Source organism: Taudactylus pleione, unplaced genomic scaffold (assembly GCF_031769625.1).
Source record: "Taudactylus pleione unplaced genomic scaffold, aTauple2 ptg000070l, whole genome shotgun sequence".
Lineage (NCBI taxonomy): Eukaryota > Metazoa > Chordata > Amphibia > Anura > Myobatrachidae > Taudactylus > Taudactylus pleione.
In genome coordinates, this window is record NW_028284472.1 from 7,959,750 (window position 1) to 7,985,099 (window position 25,350).

The 25,350-nt window shown below is 41.0% G+C and overlaps 1 protein-coding gene across 1 annotated transcript in view; it reads right to left on the reverse strand.

Moving 5' to 3' along the window:
* PKHD1 (PKHD1 ciliary IPT domain containing fibrocystin/polyductin) overlaps positions 1-25,350 on the reverse strand; it is a 663,908-nt gene that overhangs the window by 625,846 nt on the left and 12,712 nt on the right. The window contains 2 exon segments of the mRNA XM_088467197.1: positions 23,077-23,246; positions 24,351-24,481. Coding sequence (XP_088323323.1) covers positions 23,077-23,246; positions 24,351-24,481 — 301 coding nt within the window.

The following is a 25,350-nucleotide window of genomic DNA, read 5'->3' on the forward strand; positions in this document are numbered from 1 at the left end:
ACCTGCATCCTTAAAGCAGCAGCGACAAGCTTGCGTCTGTCTGTTAAAGGGTGGTGTAACCCTCAAAGTGCGCTCCACAAACAATAAAAATATTCTTCTTTTTTTTCTGTCTTTGTGAATTGTGTGGGCTGTAGCCGCACTTGCATCCTCAAAGCAGCAGCAACAAGCGTGCGTCTGTCTGTTAAATTGTGGTGACACCCTCAAAGTGCGCTCCACAAACAATAAAAATATTCTTCTTTTTTTTTCTGTCTTTGTGAAATGTGTGGGCTGTAGCCGCACCTGCATCCTTAAAGCAGCAGCGACAAGCGTGCGTCTGTCTGTTAAAGGATTACATCGGTGACAGCATCCAAGTAGGCATGTCAGACAGTCCGTACCTGTACTGGCAGGAAAAAGAAGCAATTTGGAGGTCCCTGTACAAACTGGCTCTATTTTACCTGAGTTGCCCCCCCTCCAGTGTGTACTCCGAAAGAGTGTTTAGTGCAGCCGGGAACCTTGTCAGCAAAAGGCGTAGGAGGTTGCTTCCACAGAATGTGGAGAAGATGATGTTCATAAAATGAATTATCAACTCTTCCAGGGAGACCAGCCTCCAGAACGTACAGAGGGACCTGTGGTTGTGGATTCCAGCGGGGACGAATTAATACTCTGTGAGGATGAGGATGTACACAATACTGAAGAGGGTGAGGAATCGGAGGATGAGGACGACATCTTGCCTCCGTAGAGCCAGTTTGTGCAGGGACAGATTAATTGCCAGCTTGTTTTGTGGGGGCCCAAACGAACCAATCATTTCAGCCACAGTCGTGTGGCAGACCCTGGCGCTGAAATGTTTGGTTTGTTAAAGTGTGCATGTCCTGTTTATACAACATAAGGGTGGGTGGGAGGACAATTCCATCTTGCACCTCTTTTTTTTCTTTGAATTATGTACTGTTTGGGGCCTAGTTTTTCAAACTGCCATCCTGTCTGCCACTGCAGTGTCACTCCTAGATGGACCACGTGTTTGTGCCGGCCACTCGTATCTCTTAGCATAGTCATCCAGCTACCTCGGTGCAACCTTTTGGATATAAAAACACTATTGTGAGGTGTGAGGTGTTCAGAATAGACTGGAAATGAGTGGAAATTAAGGTTATTGAGGTTAATAATAGCATAGGAGCAGAAAAACACACAAATTCTGTGATTTTAGCTGTTTTTATGCTTTTTTAAAAAAAAAATACAGATTCAAAACACAAAACCCAGAACCCAAAACACGGAAGGGTGGTTTTGGCAAAACCAATCCAGATCCAAAACACGAAGAAAGATCCAGATCCAAAACCAAAACACAAAACACGAAAAGTGGCCGGTGCACACCCCTAATATAATAGTGTGCACTCTGTAATGACAAATGATTGCATATAATAGTGTGCACTCTGCAATGACAAATGATTGCATATAATAGTGTGCACTCTGCAATGACAAATGATTGCATATAATAGTGTGCACTCTGCAATGACAAATTATTGTGTATAATAGTGTGCACTATGCAATGACAAATGATTGTGTATAATAGTGTGCACTCTGCAATGACAAATGATTGTGTATAATAGTGTGCACTATGCAATGACAAATGATTGTGTATAATAGTGTGCACTATGCAATGACAAATGATTGTGTATAATAGTGTGCACTATGGAATGACAAATGATTGTGTATAATAGTGTGCACTCTGCAATGACAAATGATTGTGTATAATAGTGTGCACTATGCAATGACAAATGATTGTGTATAATAGTGTGCACTCAGCAATGACAAATGATTGTGTATAATAGTGTGCACTATGCAATGACAAATGATTGTGTATAATAGTGTGCACTATGCAATGACAAATGATTGTGTATAATAGTGTGCACTCAGCAATGACAAATGATTGTGTATAATAGTGTGCACTATGCAATGACAAATGATTGTGTATAATAGTGTGCACTCTGCAATGACAAATGATTGTGTATAATAGTGTGCACTCAGCAATGACAAATGATTGTGTATAATAGTGTGCACTATGCAATGACAAATGATTGTGTATAATAGTGTGCACTATGCAATGACAAATGATTGCGTATAATAGTGTGCACTATGCAATGACAAATGATTGTGTATAATAGTGTGCACTATGCAATGACAAATGATTGTGTATAATAGTGTGCACTATGCAATGACAAATGATTGCGTATAATAGTGTGCACTATGCAATGACAAATGATTGCGTATAATAGTGTGCACTATGCAATGACAAATGATTGTGTATAATAGTGTGCACTCAGCAATGACAAATGATTGTGTATAATAGTGTGCACTATGCAATGACAAATGATTGTGTATAATAGTGTGCACTATGCAATGACAAATGATTGTGTATAATAGTGTGCACTCAGCAATGACAAATGATTGTGTATAATAGTGTGCACTATGCAATGACAAATGATTGTGTATAATAGTGTGCACTATGCAATGACAAATGATTGTGTATAATAGTGTGCACTATGCAATGACAAATGATTGTGTATAATAGTGTGCACTCTGGAATGACAAATGATTGTGTATAATAGTGTGCACTCTGCAATGACAAATGATTGTGTATAATAGTGTGCACTCAGCAATGACAAATGATTGTGTATAATAGTGTGCACTATGCAATGACAAATGATTGTGTATAATAGTGTGCACTCAGCAATGACAAATGATTGTGTATAATAGTGTGCACTCAGCAATGACAAATGATTGTGTATAATAGTGTGCACTATGCAATGACAAATGATTGTGTATAATAGTGTGCACTATGCAATGACAAATGATTGCGTATAATAGTGTGCACTATGCAATGACAAATGATTGTGTATAATAGTGTGCACTATGCAATGACAAATGATTGTGTATAATAGTGTGCACTATGCAATGACAAATGATTGCGTATAATAGTGTGCACTATGCAATGACAAATGATTGCGTATAATAGTGTGCACTATGCAATGACAAATGATTGTGTATAATAGTGTGCACTCAGCAATGACAAATGATTGTGTATAATAGTGTGCACTATGCAATGACAAATGATTGTGTATAATAGTGTGCACTATGCAATGACAAATGATTGTGTATAATAGTGTGCACTCTGCACTGACAAATGATTGTGTATAATAGTGTGCACTATGCAATGACAAATGATTGTGTATAATAGTGTGCACTCAGCAATGACAAATGATTGCGTATAATAGTGTGCACTATGCAATGACAAATGATTGTGTATAATAGTGTGCACTATGCAATGACAAATGATTGTGTATAATAGTGTGCACTCTGCACTGACAAATGATTGTGTATAATAGTGTGCACTCAGCAATGACAAATGATTGCGTATAATAGTGTGCACTCAGCAATGACAAATGATTGCGTATAATAGTGTGCACTATGCAATGACAAATGATTGTGTATAATAGTGTGCACTATGCAATGACAAATGATTGTGTATAATAGTGTGCACTCTGCAATGACAAATGATTGTGTATAATAGTGTGCACTCTGCACTGACAAATGATTGCGTATAATAGTGTGCACTCAGCAATGACAAATGATTGCGTATAATAGTGTGCACTATGCAATGACAAATGATTGTGTATAATAGTGTGCACTATGCAATGACAAATGATTGTGTATAATAGTGTGCACTCTGCAATGACAAATGATTGTGTATAATAGTGTGCACTATGCAATGACAAATGATTGTGTATAATAGTGTGCACTCTGCACTGACAAATGATTGTGTATAATAGTGTGCACTCAGCAATGACAAATGATTGCGTATAATAGTGTGCACTATGCAATGACAAATGATTGTGTATAATAGTGTGCACTATGCAATGACAAATGATTGTGTATAATAGTGTGCACTCTGCAATGACAAATGATTGTGTATAATAGTGTGCACTATGCAATGACAAATGATTGTGTATAATAGTGTGCACTCTGCAATGACAAATGATTGTGTATAATAGTGTGCACTATGCAATGACAAATGATTGTGTATAATAGTGTGCACTATGCAATGACAAATGATTAAAATGTACTTTTTTAAATATCATTATCTGTACATAGTATAAAATAAAGTCCCTGGTAGGCGTCTGTCTGTGTGTTCGGGCTAATCTCGAGAACCCCTAGACGGATTTTGATGCAGTTTTCACTGTTCTATAGAGCATTTGTCAAGAGAGGTTTACGTGTATGACACATTAATGTATAACAAAAGGGCGACGAGCAGTGACGATATTAGTGACACAAGTCAATTACAAAACAGACATCTGAGCGCTGACTTGGCTTGTGCTGCCTAAACCATTAAAGATGTATCACAACAATGGACTCAATTTTATACCATGTAGAGATTGATACATATTAATTGGTTTCTCTAAAAAATTTGATATAAGCCCTTGGGCCTGATTCAGACCCACTCGCGAGCGGCTGTCCGCTCGCAAGTGGGTCGATGTTATGGACTGAGCATGCGCACGACGGAGGGAGCTCCGTCGTGCGCATGCGCCAGACGCGACGAGCGAAGGAAAGTCCTTCGCTCGCTGTGTCTGATCAAAGGGGGCGTGCTGTCGATGTTGATTGACAGCACGCCCCCTTTGGTAGGCGTGCCGGGGGCGTGCCTCCCTGACGGGGGCGTTCCCACGGGAACGCCTGCCGTCAGAAGCCGGCCCACTGACATCACTAGTGATGTCAGTGGGAGTGATTTTGGCTCTGATAGAGCCAAAATCACTCCTGAGCTTGCGGTTGAAAACCTCAACCGCAGGCTCCGGCTCGCAATTTCGATGGTCGCGATGATCACGACCATCGCGGCCATCAAAATGCACGCTCGTATAGCCTGTGGGTGGTGACCCACAGCTATACGAGCGTCCAGGAGGACGCTCCATTTTCATGGAGGCCGGCCCTCATTCAGAGCGTGCGCTCTGCTCAGAGCGTAAGGCTCTGAATGAGGGCCCTTGTTCACTGATACAACATTATTTTTTTTTCCCTTTTATTACTATTCCCATTTCATTTATGTGAAACACCATTCTTTCATTTCAAACGAGTCCAATTCCCGGTAAGAGTCGGCTTTGGCGTGATAATAAACAAGCACAGGGACGGTCACATAACGTGGCTGAAGTTGACCTAGGTGGATACTGTTTTTCTAATGGACAACTTTACGTGGCCCCTTTGCATGTCAAGTCAAAAACTAAAACATTATTGTCGTCTACAAGGCAATCTTTTAAAATCTCAGTTGTAAATACTATCGCTGTAAATAGAAAATTGCTCCTGTGCGAAGCCGGGGGTGGGTCACTAGTAGATAATATCTGTAGGTGGGCACAAATGTATAGTTTGGAGGTGGCACCTAACACGCTAGCACCAGCCCTGGCCTAACCGTAACATTCCCTACTGCTGCCTAACCCTCTACCTAATGCCTAAGACTAACCCTTCCCTCCCGCAGACTAACTCAAACACTCCCATCTCGCAGCCTAGCCCTAACGTTTGGCATTCTGAGAATGTCGACAATGTGCAAAATGTTAACATGTTCCTTGTTGACATTTTGTCAGTGACGACATTATAATTGCCAACTTTGTAAATGGCGACAAAATGAATGGATCCACGACTGCCCAGCAGATGGAGAGTTTACATGGTATCACCCATCTGACCAGCTGGAGACCTGGGTTCTGAAACTTCAGCATTGGGAACTCTTAAGCAGCAGGATGTCAGGGGTATTCCCAAGATGGAGAGAGCATGACAGCCCCTTCAGTGGCTCAGTTAGACCTGTTTATATTTTGTGTAGTGTCTGTATGGTACTTGATCGCAATGCAGGTCTGTTCTTCTGGGATGTAGTCATAATCCTGGCAAGTGGGATGACGGTGCTTAGAATACCGGCTCCGGAATCCCAACACCTGTCAGAATCCAAGTGCCAGCTTCCCGCCTGCTGGCATTCCGAAGGTAAGTAACGGGGCTAGGGGGCGGATTAAGGTTAGGGGTTAGGGTAGGCACTTGGAGGAGGGTTAGGTTTAGGCTGCCTGGGCTGATACTTGGTTTAGGCTGCTGGGGGGGGGCTAGGTTTAGGCTGCAGGGTGGGAGGGATTGGGGTAGGACAAGGGTTAGGATACCTAACCTTGTCGGGATGCCAGAATCAGGATTTTGACTGATGGGATCCCGAGCACCGGCATCCTGTACCCAGCCAGGTCTTCTATGTCTTACCTCCTTAAGACTCTTTCAGATTGAGCCCCAAACCTACAGTAACCACTTTTCATCTGTATCAAAAAATATATATACTGTGTGTATTCTACAAGTAATTAAATGTTTTTTTTTTGGAGGGGGGGGGTTTAGGTGGTATTCCCACAAACCAGCTTCTATAGTCCGGGAAACAGCATAGATGTATGTAAAAAGTACTATAGTGAATCTAAGGTGTCATTTGGCCACTTGTGGCTCATTCCTGCTATACATCACCATTCCTCAATAAGGCCTGGTTGTGATGGGGTAAGCCTTCCTTTGTTGGAGCACTGGAGGTGCAGACGTAGATGGGGAATTAAAGGTTACTACAAGGTAGAACAAGGAAACATGCTCATAAACTGGTCAGACAGATGCTCAGGAATATGCTAGGAAATATATTCTTAATTATTTATAGAAGAGCTGAAATTAGTAGCAGACATTTAGTAAATACAGCAATAGTATGTAAATCACAAATCATCAATCACATTGCATGCAATTAACACAAATACAGCTGTATACTCAAGATAAACCAGTAACCATTTTTATGGACAGATTAATTTCCAAAAGGTAAGAGGATGACGGTTAGGAAGTATCCTAAGAATAAGAGGGTGTCTGTTAGCAAGTATCCTAAGAATAAGAGGGTGTCTGTTAGCAAGTATCCTAAAAATAAGAGGGTGTCTGTTAGCAAGTGTCCTAAGAATAAGAGGGTGACTGTTAGCAAGTATCCTAAGAATAAGAGGGTGACTGTTAGCAAGTATCCTAAGAATAAGAGGGTGACTGTTAGCATGTATCCTAAGAATAAGAGGGTGACTGTTAGCAAGTATCCTAAGAATAAGAGGGTGACTGTTAGCAAGTGTCCTAAGAATAAGAGGGTGACAGTTAGCAAGTGTCCTAAGAATAAGAGGGTGACTGTTAGCAAGTATCCTAAGAATAAGAGGGTGATTGTTAGCAAGTATCCTAAGAATAAGAGGGTGACTGTTAGCACGTATTCTAAGAATAAGAGGGTGACTGTTAGCAAGTGTCCTAAGAATAAGAGGGTGACTGTTAGCAAGTATCCTAAGAATAAGAGGTGACTGTTAGCACGTATCCTAAGAATAAGAGGGTGACTGTTAGCACGTATCCTAAGAATAAGAGGTGACTGTTAGCACGTATCCTAAGAATAAGAGGTTGACTGTTAGCAAGTATCCTAAGAATAAGAGGGTGACTGTTAGCACGTATCCTAAGAATAAGAGGGTGACTGTTAGCAAGTGTCCTAAGAATAAGAGGGTGACTGTTAGCAAGTATCCTAAAAATAAGAGGGTGACTGTTAGCACGTATCCTAAGAATAAGAGGTGACTGTTAGCACGTATCCTAAGAATAAGAGGGTACTGTTAGCAAGTATCCTAAGAATAAGAAGGTGACTGTTAGCACGTATCCTAAGAATAAGAGGTGACTGTTAGCAAGTGTCCTAAGAATAAGAGGGTGACTGTTAGCACGTATCCTAAGAATAAGAGGGTGACTGTTAGCAAGTATCCTAAGAATAAGAGGGTGACTGTTAGCACGTATCCTAAGAATAAGAGGGTGACTGTTAGCAAGTGTCCAAAGAATAAGAGGGTGACTGTTAGCAAGTATCGTAAGAATAAGAGGTTGATTGTTAGCAAGTATCCTAAGAATAAGAGGGTGACTGTTATCACGTATCCAAAGAATAAGAGGGTGACTGTTAGCAAGTGTCCTAAGAATAAGAGGGTAACTGTTAGCAAGTATCCTAAGAATAAGAGGGTGACTGTTAGCACGTATCCTAAGAATAAGAGGGTGACAGTTAGCAAGTGTCCTAAGAATAAGAGGGTGACAGTTAGCAAGTGTCCTAAGAATAAGAGGGTGACTGTTAGCAAGTATCCTAAGAATAAGAGGGTGACTGTTAGCACGTATCCTAAGAATAAGAGGGTGACTGTTAGCAAGTGTCCTAAGAATAAGAGGGTGACTGTTAGCAAGTATCCTAAGAATAAGAGGGTGACTGTTAGCACGTATCCTAAGAATAAGAGGGTGACAGTTAGCAAGTGTCCTAAGAATAAGAGGGTGACAGTTAGCAAGTGTCCTAAGAATAAGAGGGTGACTGTTAGCAAGTATCCTAAGAATAAGAGGGTGATTGTAGCAAGTATCCTAAGAATAAGAGGGTGACTGTTAGCACGTATCCTAAGAATAAGAGGGTGACTGTTAGCAAGTGTCCTAAGAATAAGAGGGTGACTGTTAGCAAGTATCCTAAGAATAAGAGGGTGACTGTTAGCAAGTATCCTAAGAATAAGAGGGTGACTGTTAGCACGTATCCTAAGAATAAGAGGGTGACAGTTAGCAAGTGTCCTAAGAATAAGAGGGTGACAGTTAGCAAGTGTCCTAAGAATAAGAGGGTGACTGTTAGCAAGTATCCTAAGAATAAGAGGGTGATTGTAGCAAGTATCCTAAGAATAAGAGGGTGACTGTTAGCACGTATCCTAAGAATAAGAGGGTGACTGTTAGCAAGTGTCCTAAGAATAAGAGGGTGACTGTTAGCAAGTATCCTAAGAATAAGAGGGTGACTGTTAGCACGTATCCTAAGAATAAGAGGGTGACTGTTAGCAAGTGTCCTAAGAATAAGAGGGTGACAGTTAGCAAGTGTCCTAATAATAAGAGGGTGACTGTTAGCAAGTATCCTAAGAATAAGAGGTGACTGTTAGCAAGTGTCCTAAGAATAAGAGGGTAACTGTTAGCAAGTATCCTAAGAATAAAAGGGTGACTGTTAGCAAGTATCCTAAGAATAAGAGGGTGACTGTTAGCAAGTGTCATAAGAATAAGAGGTGACTGTTAGCAAGTGTCCTAAGAATAAGAGGGTAACTGTTAGCAAGTATCCTAAGAATAAAAGGGTGACTGCCAGCAAGTATCCTAAGAATAAGAGGGTGACTGTTAGCAAGTGTCCTAAGAATAAGAGGTGTCTGTTAGCAAGTATCCTAAGAATAAGAGGTGTCTGTTAGCAAGTATCCTAAGAATAAGAGGTGACTGTTAGCAAGTATCCTAAGAATAAGAGGTGACTGTTAGCAAGTGTCCTAAGAATAAGAGGTGACTGTTAGCAAGTGTCCTAAGAATAAGAGGGTGACTGTTAGCAAGTATCCTAAGAATAAGAGGTGACTGTTAGCAAGTGTCCTAAGAATAAGAGGTGACTGTTAGCAAGTATCCTAAGAATAAGAGGTGTCTGTTAGCAAGTATCCTAAGAATAAGAGGTGTCTGTTAGCAAGTATCCTAAGAATAAGAGGTGACTGTTAGCAAGTATCCTAAGAATAAGAGGTGTCTGTTAGCAAGTATCCTAAGAATAAGAGGTGACTGTTAGCAAGTATCCTAAGAATAAGAGGGTGACTGTTAGCAAGTGTCCTAAGAATAAGAGGGTGACTGTTAGCAAGTGTCCTATGAATAAGAGGTGACTGTTAGCAAGTGTCCTAAGAATAAGAGGGTGACTGTTAGCAAGTATCCTAAGAATAAGAGGTGACTGTTAGCAAGTGTCCTAAGAATAAGAGGTGACTGTTAGCAAGTATCCTAAGAATAAGAGGTGTCTGTTAGCAAGTATCCTAAGAATAAGAGGTGACTGTTAGCAAGTATCCTAAGAATAAGAGGTGTCTGTTAGCAAGTATCCTAAGAATAAGAGGTGACTGTTAGCAAGTGTCCTAAGAATAAGAGGTGACTGTTAGCAAGTGTCCTAAGAATAAGAGGGTGACTGTTAGCAAGTATCCTAAGAATAAGAGGGTGACTGTTAGCAAGTATCCTAAGAATAAGAGGTGACTGTTAGCAAGTATCCTAAGAATAAGAGGGTGACTGTTAGCAAGTGTCCTAAGAATAAGAGGGTGACTGTTAGCAAGTATCCTAAGAATAAGAGGGTGACTGTTAGCAAGTGTCCTAAGAATAAGAGGGTAACTGTTAGCAAGTATCCTAAGAATAAGAGGTTGACTGTTAGCAAGTGTCCTAAGAATAAGAGGTGACTGTTAGCATGTATCCTAAGAGTAAGAGGGTGACTGTTAGCAAGTGTCATAAGAATAAGAGGTGACTGTTAGCAAGTGTCCTAAGAATAAGAGGGTAACTGTTAGCAAGTATCCTAAGAATAAAAGGGTGACTGTCAGCAAGTATCCTAAGAATAAGAGGGTGACTGTTAGCAAGTGTCCTAAGAATAAGAGGTGACTGTTAGCAAGTATCCTAAGAATAAGAGGGTGACTGTTAGCAAGTGTCCTAAGAAAAAGAGGTGACTGTTAGCAAGTGTCCTAAGAAAAAGAGGTGACTGTTAGCAAGAGTCCTTAGAATAAGAGGTGACTGTTAGCAAGTATCCTAAGAATAAGAGGGTGACTGTTAGCAAGTGTCCTAAGAATAAGAGGGTGACTGTTAGCAAGTGTCCTAAGAATAAGAGGTGACTGTTAGCAAGTGTCCTAAGAATAAGAGGGTGACTGTTAGCAAGTGTCCTAAGAAAAAGAGGGTGACTGTTAGCAAGAATCCTAAGAATAAGAGGTGACTGTTAGCAAGTGTCCTAAGAATAAGAGGGCGACTGTTAGCAAGTGTCCTAAGAATAAGAGGGTGACTGTTAGCAAGTGTCCTAAGAATAAGAGGGCGACTGTTAGCAAGTGTCCTAAGAATAAGAGGGTGACTGTTAGCAAGTGTCCTAAGAAAAAGAGGTGACTGTTAGCAAGTGTCCTAAGAATAAGAGGTGACTGTTAGCAAGTGTCCTAAGAATAAGAGGGTGACTGTTAGCAAGTGTCCTAAGAAAAAGAGGTGACTGTTAGCAAGTATCCTAAGAATAAGAGGTGACTGTTAGCAAGTATCCTAAGAATAAGAGGGTGACTGTTAGCAAGTGTCCTAAGAATAAGAGGGTAACTGTTAGCAAGTATCCTAAGAATAAGAGGTTGACTGTTAGCAAGTGTCCTAAGAATAAGAGGTGACTGTTAGCATGTATCCTAAGAGTAAGAGGTTGACTGTTAGCAAGTATCATAAGAATAAGAGGTGACTGTTAGCAAGTGTCCTAAGAATAAAAGGGTGACTGTCAGCAAGTATCCTAAGAATAAGAGGGTGACTGTTAGCAAGTGTCCTAAGAATAAGAGGGTGACTGTTAGCAAGTGTCCTAAGAAAAAGAGGTGACTGTTAGCAAGTGTCCTAAGAAAAAGAGGTGACTGTTAGCAAGAGTCCTAAGAATAAGAGGTGACTGTTAGCAAGTATCCTAAGAATAAGAGGGTGACTGTTAGCAAGTGTCCTAAGAATAAGAGGGTGACTGTTAGCAAGTGTCCTAAGAATAAGAGGTGACTGTTAGCAAGTGTCCTAAGAATAAGAGGGCGACTGTTAGCAAGTGTCCTAAGAAAAAGAGGGCGACTGTTAGCAAGAATCCTAAGAATAAGAGGGCGACTGTTAGCAAGTGTCCTAAGAATAAGAGGGCGACTGTTAGCAAGTGTCCTAAGAATAAGAGGGTGACTGTTAGCAAGTGTCCTAAGAAAAAGAGGTGACTGTTAGCAAGTGTCCTAAGAATAAGAGGTGACTGTTAGCAAGTGTCCTAAGAATAAGAGGGTGACTGTTAGCAAGTGTCCTAAGAAAAAGAGGTGACTGTTAGCAAGTATCCTAAGAATAAGAGGTGACTGTTAGCAAGTGTCCTAAGAATAAGAGGTGACTGTTAGCACGTATCCTAAGAATAAGAGGGTGACTGTTAGCAAGTATCCTAAGAATAAGAGGTGACTGTTAGCAAGTATCCTAAGAATAAGAGGTGACTGTTAGCAAGTATCATAAGAATAAGAGGGTGACTGTTAGCACGTATCCTAAGAATAAGAGCTGACTGTTAGCAAGTGTCCTAAGAATAAGAGGGTGACTGTTAGCAAGTATCCTAAGAATAAGAGGTGACTGTTAGCAAGTATCCTAAGAATAAGAGGTGTCTGTTAGCAAGTATCCTAAGAATAAGAGGGTGACTGTTAGCAAGTATCCTAAGAATAAGAGGTGACTGTTAGCACGTATCCTAAGAATAAGAGGGTGACTGTTAGCACGTATCCTAAGAATAAGAGGTGACTGTTAGCACGTATCCTAAGAATAAGAGGTTGACTGTTAGTAAGTATCCAAAGAATAAGAGGGTGACTGTTTGCACGTATCCTAAGAAAAAGAGGGTGACTGTTAGCAAGTGTCCTAAGAATAAGAGGGTGACTGTTAGCAAGTATCCTAAGAATAAGAGGGTGACTGTTAGCACGTATCCTAAGAATAAGAGGTGACTGTTAGCACATATCCTAAGAATAAGAGGGTACTGTTAGCAAGTATCCTAAGAATAAGAAGGTGACTGTTAGCACGTATCCTAAGAATAAGAGGTGACTGTTAGCAAGTGTCCTAAGAATAAGAGGGTGACTGTTAGCAAGTATCCTAAGAATAAGAGGGTGACTGTTAGCACGTATCCTAAGAATAAGAGGGTGACTGTTAGCACGTATCCTAAGAATAAGAGGGTGACTGTTAGCAAGTGTCCTAAGAATAAGAGGGTGACTGTTAGCAAGTGTCCTAAGAATAAGAGGTGACTGTTAGCAAGTGTCCTAAGAATAAGAGGGCGACTGTTAGCAAGTGTCCTAAGAATAAGAGGGTGACTGTTAGCAAGTGTCCTAAGAATAAGAGGTGACTGTTAGCAAGTTTCCTAAGAATAAGAGGGCGACTGTTAGCAAGTGTCCTAAGAAAAAGAGGGCGACTGTTAGCAAGAATCCTAAGAATAAGAGGGCGACTGTTAGCAAGTGTCCTAAGAATAAGAGGGCGACTGTTAGCAAGTGTCCTAAGAATAAGAGGGTGACTGTTAGCAAGTGTCCTAAGAAAAAGAGGTGACTGTTAGCAAGTGTCCTAAGAATAAGAGGGTGACTGTTAGCATGTATCCTAAGAATAAGAGGTGACTGTTAGCACGTATCCTAAGAATAAGAGGGTACTGTTAGCAAGTATCCTAAGAATAAGAAGGTGACTGTTAGCACGTATCCTAAGAATAAGAGGTGACTGTTAGCAAGTGTCCTAAGAATAAGAGGGTGACTGTTAGCAAGTATCCTAAGAATAAGAGGGTGACTGTTAGCACGTATCCTAAGAATAAGAGGGTGACTGTTAGCACGTATCCTAAGAATAAGAGGGTGAATGTTAGCAAGTATCCTAAGAACAAGAGGGTGACTGTTAGCATGTATCCTAAGAATAAGAGGGTGACTGTTAGCAAGTGTCCTAAGAATAAGAGGGTGACTGTTAGCAAGTATCGTAAGAATAAGAGGTTGATTGTTAGCAAGTATCCTAAGAATAAGAGGGTGACTGTTATCACGTATCCAAAGAATAAGAGGGTGACTGTTAGCAAGTGTCCTAAGAATAAGAGGGTGACTGTTAGCAAGTGTCCTAAGAATAAGAGGGTGACTGTTAGCACGTATCCTAAGAATAAGAGGTTGATTGTTAGCAAGTATCCTAAGAATAAGAGGGTGACTGTTATCACGTATCCTAAGAATAAGAGGTTGATTGTTAGCAAGTATCCTAAGAATAAGAGGGTGACTGTTATCACGTATCCTAAGAATAAGAGGGTGACTGTTAGCAAGTGTCCTAAGAATAAGAGGGTGACTGTTAGCACGTATCCTAAGAATATGAGGTTGATTGTTAGCAAGTATCCTAAGAATAAGAGGGTGACTGTTATCACGTATCCTAAGAATAAGAGGGTGACTGTTAGCAAGTGTCCTAAGAATAAGAGGGTGACTGTTAGCAAGTATCCTAAGAATAAGAGGGTGACTGTTAGCACGTATCCTAAGAATAAGAGGGTGACAGTTAGCAAGTGTCCTTAGAATAAGAGGGTGACAGTTAGCAAGTGTCCTAAGAATAAGAGGGTGACTGTTAGCAAGTATCCTAAGAATAAGAGGGTGATTGTAGCAAGTATCCTAAGAATAAGAGGGTGACTGTTAGCACGTATCCTAATAATAAGAGGGTGACTGTTAGCAAGTGTCCTATGAATAAGAGGGTGACTGTTAGCAAGTATCCTAAGAATAAGAGGGTGACTGTTAGCACGTATCCTAAGAATAAGAGGGTGACTGTTAGCACGTATCCTAAGAATAAGAGGGTGACTGTTAGCACGTATCCTAAGAATAAGAGGGTGAATGTTAGCAAGTATCCTAAGAACAAGAGGGTGACTGTTAGCATGTATCCTAAGAATAAGAGGGTGATTGTAGCAAGTATCCTAAGAATAAGAGGGTGACTGTTAGCAAGTATCCTAAGAATAAGAAGGTGACTGTTAGCACGTATCCTAAGAATAAGAGGTGACTGTTAGCAAGTGTCCTAAGAATAAGAGGGTGACTGTTAGCAAGTATCCTAAGAATAAGAGGGTGACTGTTAGCACGTATCCTAAGAATAAGAGGGTGACTGTTAGCACGTATCCTAAGAATAAGAGGGTGAATGTTAGCAAGTATCCTAAGAACAAGAGGGTGACTGTTAGCATGTATCCTAAGAATAAGAGGGTGACTGTTAGCAAGTGTCCTAAGAATAAGAGGGTGACTGTTAGCAAGTATCGTAAGAATAAGAGGTTGATTGTTAGCAAGTATCCTAAGAATAAGAGGGTGACTGTTATCACGTATCCAAAGAATAAGAGGGTGACTGTTAGCAAGTGTCCTAAGAATAAGAGGGTGACTGTTAGCAAGTGTCCTAAGAATAAGAGGGTGACTGTTAGCACGTATCCTAAGAATAAGAGGTTGATTGTTAGCAAGTATCCTAAGAATAAGAGGGTGACTGTTATCACGTATCCTAAGAATAAGAGGTTGATTGTTAGCAAGTATCCTAAGAATAAGAGGGTGACTGTTATCACGTATCCTAAGAATAAGAGGGTGACTGTTAGCAAGTGTCCTAAGAATAAGAGGGTGACTGTTAGCACGTATCCTAAGAATATGAGGTTGATTGTTAGCAAGTATCCTAAGAATAAGAGGGTGACTGTTATCACGTATCCTAAGAATAAGAGGGTGACTGTTAGCAAGTGTCCTAAGAATAAGAGGGTGACTGTTAGCAAGTATCCTAAGAATAAGAGGGTGACTGTTAGCACGTATCCTAAGAATAAGAGGGTGACAGTTAGCAAGTGTCCTTAGAATAAGAGGGTGACAGTTAGCAAGTGTCCTAAGAATAAGAGGGTGACTGTTAGCAAGTATCCTAAGAATAAGAGGGTGATTGTAGCAAGTATCCTAAGAATAAGAGGGTGACTGTTAGCACGTATCCTAATAATAAGAGGGTGACTGTTAGCAAGTGTCCTATGAATAAGAGGGTGACTGTTAGCAAGTATCCTAAGAATAAGAGGGTGACTGTTAGCACGTATCCTAAGAATAAGAGGGTGACTGTTAGCAAGTGTCTTAAGAATAAGAGGGTGACAGTTAGCAAGTGTCCTAATAATAAGAGGGTGACTGTTAGCAAGTATCCTAAGAATAAGAGGTGACTGTTAGCAAGTGTCCTAAGAATAAGAGGGTAACTGTTAGCAAGTGTCCTAAGAATAAAAGGGTGACTGTTAGCAAGTATCCTAAGAATAAGAGGGTGACTGTTAGCAAGTGTCATAAGAATAAGAGGTGACTGTTAGCAAGTGTCCTAAGAATAAGAGGGTAACTGTTAGCAAGTATCCTAAGAATAAAAGGGTGACTGTCAGCAAGTATCCTAAGAATAAGAGGGTGACTGTTAGCAAGTGTCCTAAGAATAAGAGGTGACTGTTAGCAAGTATCCTAAGAATAAGAGGGTGACTGTTACCAAGTATCCTAAGAATAAGAGGTGACTGTTAGCAAGTATCCTAAGAATAAGAGGTGACTGTTAGCAAGTATCCTAAGAATAAGAGGGTGACTGTTAGCACGTATCCTAAGAATAAGAGGTGACTGTTAGCAAGTGTCCAAAGAATAAGAGGGTGACTGTTAGCAAGTGTCCTAAGAATAAGAGGTGACTGTTAGCAAGTATCCTAAGAATAAGAGGTGTCTGTTAGCAAGTATCCTAAGAATAAGAGGGTGACTGTTAGCAAGTATCCTAAGAATAAGAGGTGTCTGTTAGCAAGTATCCTAAGAATAAGAGGTGTCTGTTAGCAAGTATCCTAAGAATAAGAGGTGTCTGTTAGCAAGTATCCTAAGAATAAGAGGTGTCTGTTAGCAAGTATCCTAAGATTAAGAGGTGTCTGTTAGCAAGTATCCTAAGAATAAGAGGTGACTGTTAGCAAGTATCCTAAGAATAAGAGGTGACTGTTAGCAAGTATCCTAAGAATAAGAGGGTGTCTGTTAGCAAGTATCCTAAGAATAAGAGGTGTCTGTTAGCAAGTATCCTAAGAATAAGAGGTGTCTGTTAGCAAGTATCCTAAGAATAAGAGGTGACTGTTAGCAAGTATCCTAAGAATAAGAGGTGTCTGTTAGCAAGTATCCTAAGAATAAGAGGTGACTGTTAGCAAGTATCCTAAGAATAAGAGGTGACTGTTAGCATGTGTCCTAAGAATAAGAGGTGACTGTTAGCAAGTGTCCTAAGAATAAGAGGTGTCTGTTAGCAAGTATCCTAAGAATAAGAGGTGTCTGTTAGCAAGTATCCTAAGAATAAGAGGTGACTGTTAGCAAGTATCCTAAGAATAAGAGGTGACTGTTAGCAAGTATCCTAAGAATAAGAGGTGACTGGTAGCAAGTGTCCTAAGAATAAGAGGTGACTGTTAGCAAGTGTCCTAAGAATAAGAGGGTGACTGTTAGCAAGTATCCTAAGAATAAGAGGTGACTGTTAGCAAGTGTCCTAAGAATAAGAGGTGACTGTTAGCAAGTATCCTAAGAATAAGAGGTGTCTGTTAGCAAGTATCCTAAGAATAAGAGGTGACTGTTAGCAAGTATCCTAAGAATAAGAGGTGTCTGTTAGCAAGTATCCTAAGAATAAGAGGTGACTGTTAGCAAGTATCCTAAGAATAAGAGGTGACTGCTAGCAAGTGTCCTAAGAATAAGAGGGTGACTGTTAGCAAGTATCCTAAGAATAAGAGGTGACTGTTAGCAAGTGTCCTAAGAATAAGAGGTGACTGTTAGCAAGTGTCCTAAGAATAAGAGGTGTCTGTTAGCAAGTGTCCTAAGAATAAGAGGTGACTGTTAGCAAGTATCCTAAGAATAAGAGGTGTCTGTTAGCAAGTATCCTAAGAATAAGAGGTGACTGTTAGCAAGTGTCCTAAGAATAAGAGGTGACTGTTAGCAAGTGTCCTAAGAATAAGAGGGTGACTGTTAGCAAGTATCCTAAGAATAAGAGGGTGACTGTTAGCAAGTATCCTAAGAATAAGAGGGTGACTGTTAGCAAGTATCCTAAGAATAAGAGGTGACTGTTATCAAGTGTCCTAAGAATAAGAGGGTGACTGTTAGCAAGTATCCTAAGAATAAGAGGGTGACTGTTAGCAAGTGTCCTAAGAATAAGAGGGTGACTGTTAGCAAGTGTCCTAAGAATAAGAGGTGACTGTTAGCAAGTGTCCTAAGAATAAGAGGGTGACTGTTAGCAAGTATCCTAAGAATAAGAGGTGACTGTTAGCAAGTGTCCTAAGAATAAGAGGTGACTGTTAGCAAGTGTCCTAAGAATAAGAGGTGACTGTTAGCAAGTGTCCTAAGAATAAGAGGGTGACTGTTAGCAAGTGTCCTAAGAATAAGAGGTGACTGTTAGCAAGTGTCCTAAGAATAAGAGGTGACTGTTAGCAAGTGTCCTAAGAATAAGAGGTGACTGTTAGCAAGTGTCCTAAGAATAAGAGGTGACTGTTAGCAAGTATCCTAAGAATAAGAGGTGTCTGTTAGCAAGTATCCTAAGAATAAGAGGTGTCTGTTAGCAAGTATCCTAAGAAAAAGAGGTGACTGTTAGCAAGTGTCCTAAGAATAAGAGGTGACTGTTAGCAAGTGTCCTAAGAATAAGAGGGTGACTGTTAGCAAGTATCCTAAGAATAAGAGGGTGACTGTTAGCAAGTATCCTAAGAATAAGAGGGTGACTGTTAGCAAATGTCCTAAGAATAAGAGGGTGACTGTTAGCAAGTGTCCTAAGAATAAGAGGGTGACTGTTAGCAAGTGTCCTAAGAATAAGAGGGTGACTGTTATTAAGTGTCCTAAGAATAAGAGGGTGACTGTTAGCAAGTGTCCTAAGAATAAGAGGGTGTCTGTTAGCAATTATCCTAAGAATAAGAGGGTGTCTGTTAGCAAGTATCCTAAGAATAAGTGGTGACTGTTAGCAAGTGTCCTAAGAATAAGAGGTGACTGTTAGCAAGTATCCTAAGAATAAGAGGGTGACTGTTAGCAAGTATCCTAAGAATAAGAGGGTGACTGTTAGCAAATGTCCTAAGAATAAGAGGTGACTGTTAGCAAGTGACCTAAGAATAAGAGGGTGACTGTTAGCAAGTATCCTAAGAATAAGAGGGTGACTTTTAGCAAGTATCCTAAGAATAAGAGGGTGACTGTTAGCACGTATCCTAAGAATAAGAGGGTGACTGTTAGCAAGTGTCCTAAGAATAAGAGGTGACTGTTAGCACGTATCCTAAGAATAAGAGGTGACTGTTAGCAAGTATCCTAAGAATAAGAGGTGACTGTTAGCACGTATCCTAAGAATAAGAGGTGACTGTTAGCAAGTATCCTAAGAATAAGAGGTGACTGTTAGCAAGTATCCTAAGAATAAGAGATGACTGTTAGCAAGTATCCTAAGAATAAGAGGTGACTGTTAGCACGTGTCCTAAGAATAAGAGGTGACTGTTAGCACGTATCCTAAGAATAAGAGGGTGACTTTTAGCAAGTATCCTAAGAATAAGAGGTGACTGTTAGCACGTATCCTAAGAATAAGAGGTGACTGTTAGCAAGTATCCTAAGAATAAGAGGTGACTGTTAGCAAGTATCCTAAGAATAAGAGGTGACTGTTAGCAAGTGTCCTAAGAATAAGAGTTGACTGTTAGCAAGTATCCTAAGAATAAGAGGTGACTGTTAGCAAGTGTCCTAAGAATAAGAGGTGACTGTTAGCACGTATCCTAAGAATAAGAGGTGACTGTTAGCAAGTATCCTAAGAATAAGAGGTGACTGTTAGCACGTATCCTAAGAATAAGAGGTGACTGTTAGCAAGTATCCTAAGAATAAGAGGTGACAGCAAGTATCCTAAGAATAAGAGGTGACTGTTAGCAAGTATCCTAAGAATAAGAGGTGACTGTTAGCAAGTGTCCTAAGAATAAGAGGTGACTGTTAGCACGTATCCTAAGAATAAGAGGGTGACTTTTAGCAAGTATCCTAAGAATAAGAGGTGACTGTTAGCACGTATCCTAAGAATAAGAGGTGACTGTTAGCAAGTATCCTAAGAATAAGAGGTGACTGTTAGCAAGTATCCTAAGAATAAGAGGTGACTGTTAGCAAGTGTCCTAAGAATAAGAGGTGACTGTTAGCACGTATCCTAAGAATAAGAGGGTGACTGTTAGCACGTATCCTAAGAAAAAGAGGGTGACTGTTAGCAAGTGTCCTAAGAATAAGAGGTGACTGTTAGCACGTATCCTAAGAATAAGAGGTGACTGTTAGCAAGTGTCCTAAGAATAAGAGGTGAGTGTTAGCACGTATCCTAAGAATAAGAGGTGACTTTTAGCAAGTATCCTTAGAATAAGAGGTGACTGTTAGCACGTATCCTAAGAATAAGAGGTGACTGTTAGCAAGTATCCTAAGAATAAGAGGTGACTGTTAGCAAGTATCCTAAGAATAAGAGGTGACTGTTAGCAAGTATCCTAAGAATAAGAGGTGACTGTTAGCAAGTATCCTAAGAATAAGAGGTGACTGTTAGCAAGTATCCTAAGAATAACAGGTGACTGTTAGCAAGTGTCCTAAGAATAAGAGGTGACTGTTAGCACGTATCCTAAGAATAAGAGGGTGACTGTTAGCAAGTCTCCTAAGAATAAGAGGTGACTGTTAGCAAGTGTCCTAAGAATAAGAGGTGACTGTTAGCAAGTATCCTAAGAATAAGAGGTGACAGTTAGCACGTATCCTAAGAATAAGAGGTGACTGTTAGCAAGTATCCTAAGAATAAGAGGTGACTGTTAGCACGTATCCTAAGAATAAGAGGTGACTGTTAGCAAGTGTCCTAATAATAAGAGGTGACTGTTAGCAAGTGTCCTAAGAATAAGAGGTGACTGTTAGCAAGTATCCTAAGAATAAGAGGTGACTGTTAGCAAGTGTCCTAAGAATAAGAGGTGACTGTTAGCAAGTGTCCTAAGAATAAGAGGTGACTGTTAGCAAGTATCCTAAGAATAAGAGGTGACTGTTAGCAAGTATCCTAAGAATAAGAGGTGACTGTTAGCAAGTGTCCTAATAATAAGAGGTGACTGTTAGCAAGTGTCCTAAGAATAAGAGGTGACTGTTAGCAAGTATCCTAAGAATAAGAGGTGACTGTTAGCAAGTATCCTAAGAATAAGAGGTGACTGTTAGCAAGTGTCCTAAGAATAAGAGGTGACTGTTAGCATGTATCCTAAGAATAAGAGGGTGACTTTTAGCAAGTGTCCTAAGAATAAGAGGTGACTGTTAGCACGTATCCTAAGAATAAGAGGGTGACTGTTAGCACGTATCCTAAGAATAAGAGGGTGACTGTTAGCAAGTGTTCTAAGAATAAGAGGGTGACTTTTAGCAAGTGTCCTAAGAATAAGAGGGTGACTTTTAGCAAGTGTCCTAAGAATAAGAGGTGACTGTTAGCACGTATCCTAAGAATAAGAGGGTGACTGTTAGCACGTATCCTAAGAATAAGAGGGTGACTGTTAGCAAGTGTCCTAAGAATAAGAGGTGACTGTTAGCACGTATCCTAAGAATAAGTGGGTGACTTTTAGCAAGTGTCCTAAGAATAAGAGGTGACTGTTAGCAAGTATCCTAAGAATAAGAGGTGACTGTTAGCAAGTGTCCTAAGAATAAGAGGTGACTGTTAGCAAGTGTCCTAAGAATAAGAGGTGACTGTTAGCAAGTGTCCTAAGAATAAGAGGGTGACTGTTAGCACGTATCCTAAGAATAAGAGGGTGACTGTTAGCAAGTGTCCTAAGAATAAGAGGTGACTGTTAGCACGTATCCTAAGAATAAGAGGGTGACTTTTAGCAAGTGTCCTAAGAATAAGAGGTGACTGTTAGCAAGTATCCTAAGAATAAGAGGTGACTGTTAGCAAGTATCCTAAGAATAAGAGGTGACTGTTAGCAAGTGTCCTAAGAATAAGAGGTGACTGTTAGCACGTATCCTAAGAATAAGAGGGTGACTGTTAGCAAGTGTCCTAAGAATAAGAGGTGACTGTTAGCACGTATCCTAAGAATAAGAGGGTGACTTTTAGCAAGTGTCCTAAGAATAAGAGGTGACTGTTAGCAAGTATCCTAAGAATAAGAGGTGACTGTTAGCAAGTATCCTAAGAATAAGAGGTGACTGTTAGCAAGTGTCCTAAGAATAAGAGGTGACTGTTAGCAAGTGTCCTAAGAATAAGAGGGTTACTGTTAGCACGTATCCTAAGAATAAGAGGGTGACTGTTAGCAAGTGTCCTAAGAATAAGAGGTGACTGTTAGCACGTATCCTAAGAATAAGAGGGTGACTTTTAGCAAGTGTCCTAAGAATAAGAGGTGACTGTTAGCAAGTATCCTAAGAATAAGAGGGTGACTTTTAGCAAGTATCCTAAGAATAAGAGGTGACTGTTAGCAAGTATCCTAAGAATAAGAGGTGACTGTTAGCAAGTGTCCTAAGAATAAGAGGTGACTGTTAGCACGTATCCTAAGAATAAGAGGGTGACTTTTAGCAAGTGTCCTAAGAATAAGAGGTGACTTTTAGCACGTATCCTAAGAATAAGAGGGTGACTTTTAGCAAGTGTCCTAAGAATAAGAGGTGACTGTTAGCAAGTATCCTAAGAATAAGAGGTGACTGTTAGCAAGTATCCTAAGAATAAGAGGTGACTGTTAGCAAGTATCCTAAGAATAAGAGGTGACTGTTAGCACGTATCCTAAGAATAAGAGGGTGACTGTTAGCAAGTGTCCTAAGAATAAGAGGTGACTGTTAGCACGTATCCTAAGAATAAGAGGGTGACTTTTAGCAAGTGTCCTAAGAATAAGAGGTGACTGTTAGCAAGTATCCTAAGAATAAGAGGTGACTGTTAGCAAGTATCCTAAGAATAAGAGGTGACTGTTAGCAAGTGTCCTAAGAATAAGAGGTGACTGTTAGCAAGTGTCCTAAGAATAAGAGGGTGACTGTTAGCACGTATCCTAAGAATAAGAGGGTGACTGTTAGCAAGTGTCCTAAGAATAAGAGGTGACTGTTAGCACGTATCCTAAGAATAAGAGGGTGACTTTTAGCAAGTATCCTAAGAATAAGAGGTGACTGTTAGCAAGTGTCCTAAGAATAAGAGGTGACTGTTAGCAAGTATCCTAAGAATAAGAGGTGACTGTTAGCAAGTATCCTAAGAATAAGAGGGTGACTTTTAGCAAGTATCCTAAGAATAAGAGGTGACTGTTAGCAAGTGTCCTAAGAATAAGAGGTGACTGTTAGCAAGTATCCTAAGAATAAGAGGGTGACTTTTAGCAAGTGTCCTAAGAATAAGAGGTGACTGTTAGCAAGTATCCTAAGAATAAGAGGTGACTGTTAGCAAGTATCCTAAGAATAAGAGGGTGACTTTTAGCAAGTATCCTAAGAATAAGAGGTGACTGTTAGCAAGTATCCTAAGAATAAGAGGTGACTGTTAGCAAGTGTCCTAAGAATAAGAGGTGACTGTTAGCAAGTATCCTAAGAATAAGAGGTGACTGTTAGCAAGTATCCTAAGAATAAGAGGTGACTGTTAGCAAGTATCCTAAGAATAAGAGGTGACTGTTAGCAAGTGTCCTAATAAAGCGATGGTGAGTGTTACACACAGAACTAGTACCTGTTGTGCTTCTGTTTGCAATAATAAGTTCATCAATCCAATACCATTTCTTTTCTGAATTTTCCATTTGTAACAACAGAATCTGATCTACATATATTGATGATTGTGTAGTAACATCTTCTAGTGAATCACGTAGACAGGTCCAGAGATTAGTGCAGCCAAAATTCCATCTAACACATGAAATAAATGTTCAGTTAGTCACACTGAGACCGATCCCGATAATGTTTAAGACTAGATGATCTTGAATACCCTTCTTGCTCAGTATATAGCATAGATTTTAGTATTAGAATTAGCTTATCAGACAATGGAGGGTCAGACTTAGCATACCTGCTTCAATCATTATCCTGGCTACTGTCTGTGTTGAGTTAGTATTTACTAACATTGGGCCTGATTCAGAGATGGACGGATTTGCACAGCCGCACGCAAGCCTGGAGTCACCATCGGAACAATCGCGACCATCAGTCGCGATTGTTGTCCCTTTGCCAGGCTGCGGGAGCTAAAGCTTACTGCAGCCTGGCCAGTGCCTGGTCGTGCAGACCCTTGCCTCGTTCCTCCTGGAAAACGGAAGCAACAGGCCTCTGTTTACGGGAATGGATGCTCAGACACACCCCTGCTCTGCCCCCCGAAATGCCGCGGTATGTCAATCATGCTGCAGCTTGGGGGGCTGTGAACAGGTGCAGACCCCAAAACATCGAAGATGTACGTTCATCCGTGCCCGAACAATGTAAATAGGGTCCGCGTGTCCTCTTAGCCCCAGGGATGGTGGGGTAAGGTTTAGGTCAGTTAGCGGGGTTAGTGTTAGGTTTTGGGGGGGAGGTTAGTATCAGGTACCCCTAGGGGGGATGGTTAGGGTTAGGCACCCCCAGGGGGAGGTTATGGTTAGGCACTAGGGGGGGAGGTTAGGGTTAGGCACCACTAAGGGAGGGTTAGGGGGGGTGACAGGGGAGGTTAGGGTACTTACTTGCCTCTGTCGGGATCTTCATCCTGTCGGGCAGCCGCTGTTGGGATTTGTCCTGGCGGCTATACAGCCCTGGCATTTCAATCCCATTCCCTCTGAATCAGGCCAATTGTGTGTGCATGTGTTTCCCCCCAAAGTCTAGGACATACACTTAGATTAAGGATAATTGTTTTCTGACTACAATGTGTGTTTCTCACTAGGGTGCACCGGAATAAAGGCCTCTGTGCAGCACTGTGGAATAGAGTGATATTTATGCACTGAAGCATTATAATGCTTGCCGCTATTGTAGATGACTTGAGAGATGAAGACCACTTACCTTTCTGGAAGAGATTCCTGAAATTTCCATTGGCATGTATAATTTTGTGTCACTGTGCTTTGAAATGGGCCGCTATAGGTCAGTGTGACCATGATATAGTCTCCCAGATATCCCTTATACGCAAAACACACCTGTAAAATGATCAGACAATAGGATGTATTTAGTGACTCAGATGACAACAGATCAATCCACTCCCAGCCATGTTATTAGTAAATATCCCATCTCTCATTCAGCTGCTGAGTGCAGAGGCCCTGATTCAGAACCGGACGCTCTGAAAGAGCGCTCGCTCTGAATCAGGGCATTTTTTTTTTGTGTGCGGCCTCCTGGCCGCTCGCATAGCTGTGGGTGACCACCCACAGCTATAGCGAGCGGCCAGGTAGATGGTCGCGATGGTCAAGACCATCACGACCATCGGGCTTGCAAGGAGATCCTTGTGGTAGGGTCTCGTGGCCGCAAGCCCCAGAGAGATTTTGGCTCTAACAGAGCCGGAATCTCTCCACTGACATCACTCATGACGTCAGTGGGGCCGCCCCCAAATAGCAGGCATTCACATGGGAACGCCTCCGTTTGGGTAGCCCCCCCCCCCCCGGCCCGCTCACCAAAGGGGGCGAGCTATCACTCAACATCAACAGCTCGCCCCCTTTGTTGCGAGACCCAGAACGACAGAGTGCCCGTCGCTATCCAGGTCTCGCGCATGCACACGACGGAGCCGGCTCCATCGTGCGCATGCGGACTGGGCCACCATCGACCCGGTTGTGAGCGCTCAGCGCTTGCACGGGTCTGAATCAGGCCCATAGAGTGGCTAATTCCCCATGATTTGTTTTAGGTATCTGGTGCAGGAAAGAGATAAAGTATGTACAGAGTCTGAGGTTACAATGAGTTTATTTTGGAATTTCTAATCGGATTTAATCTAAAGATGCCCAGACACAGTGAGAATTGTTAGACCTAATTTGCCGCAAATCACAACATTTACTTACCCCAGTATACATACAGTGGGGAC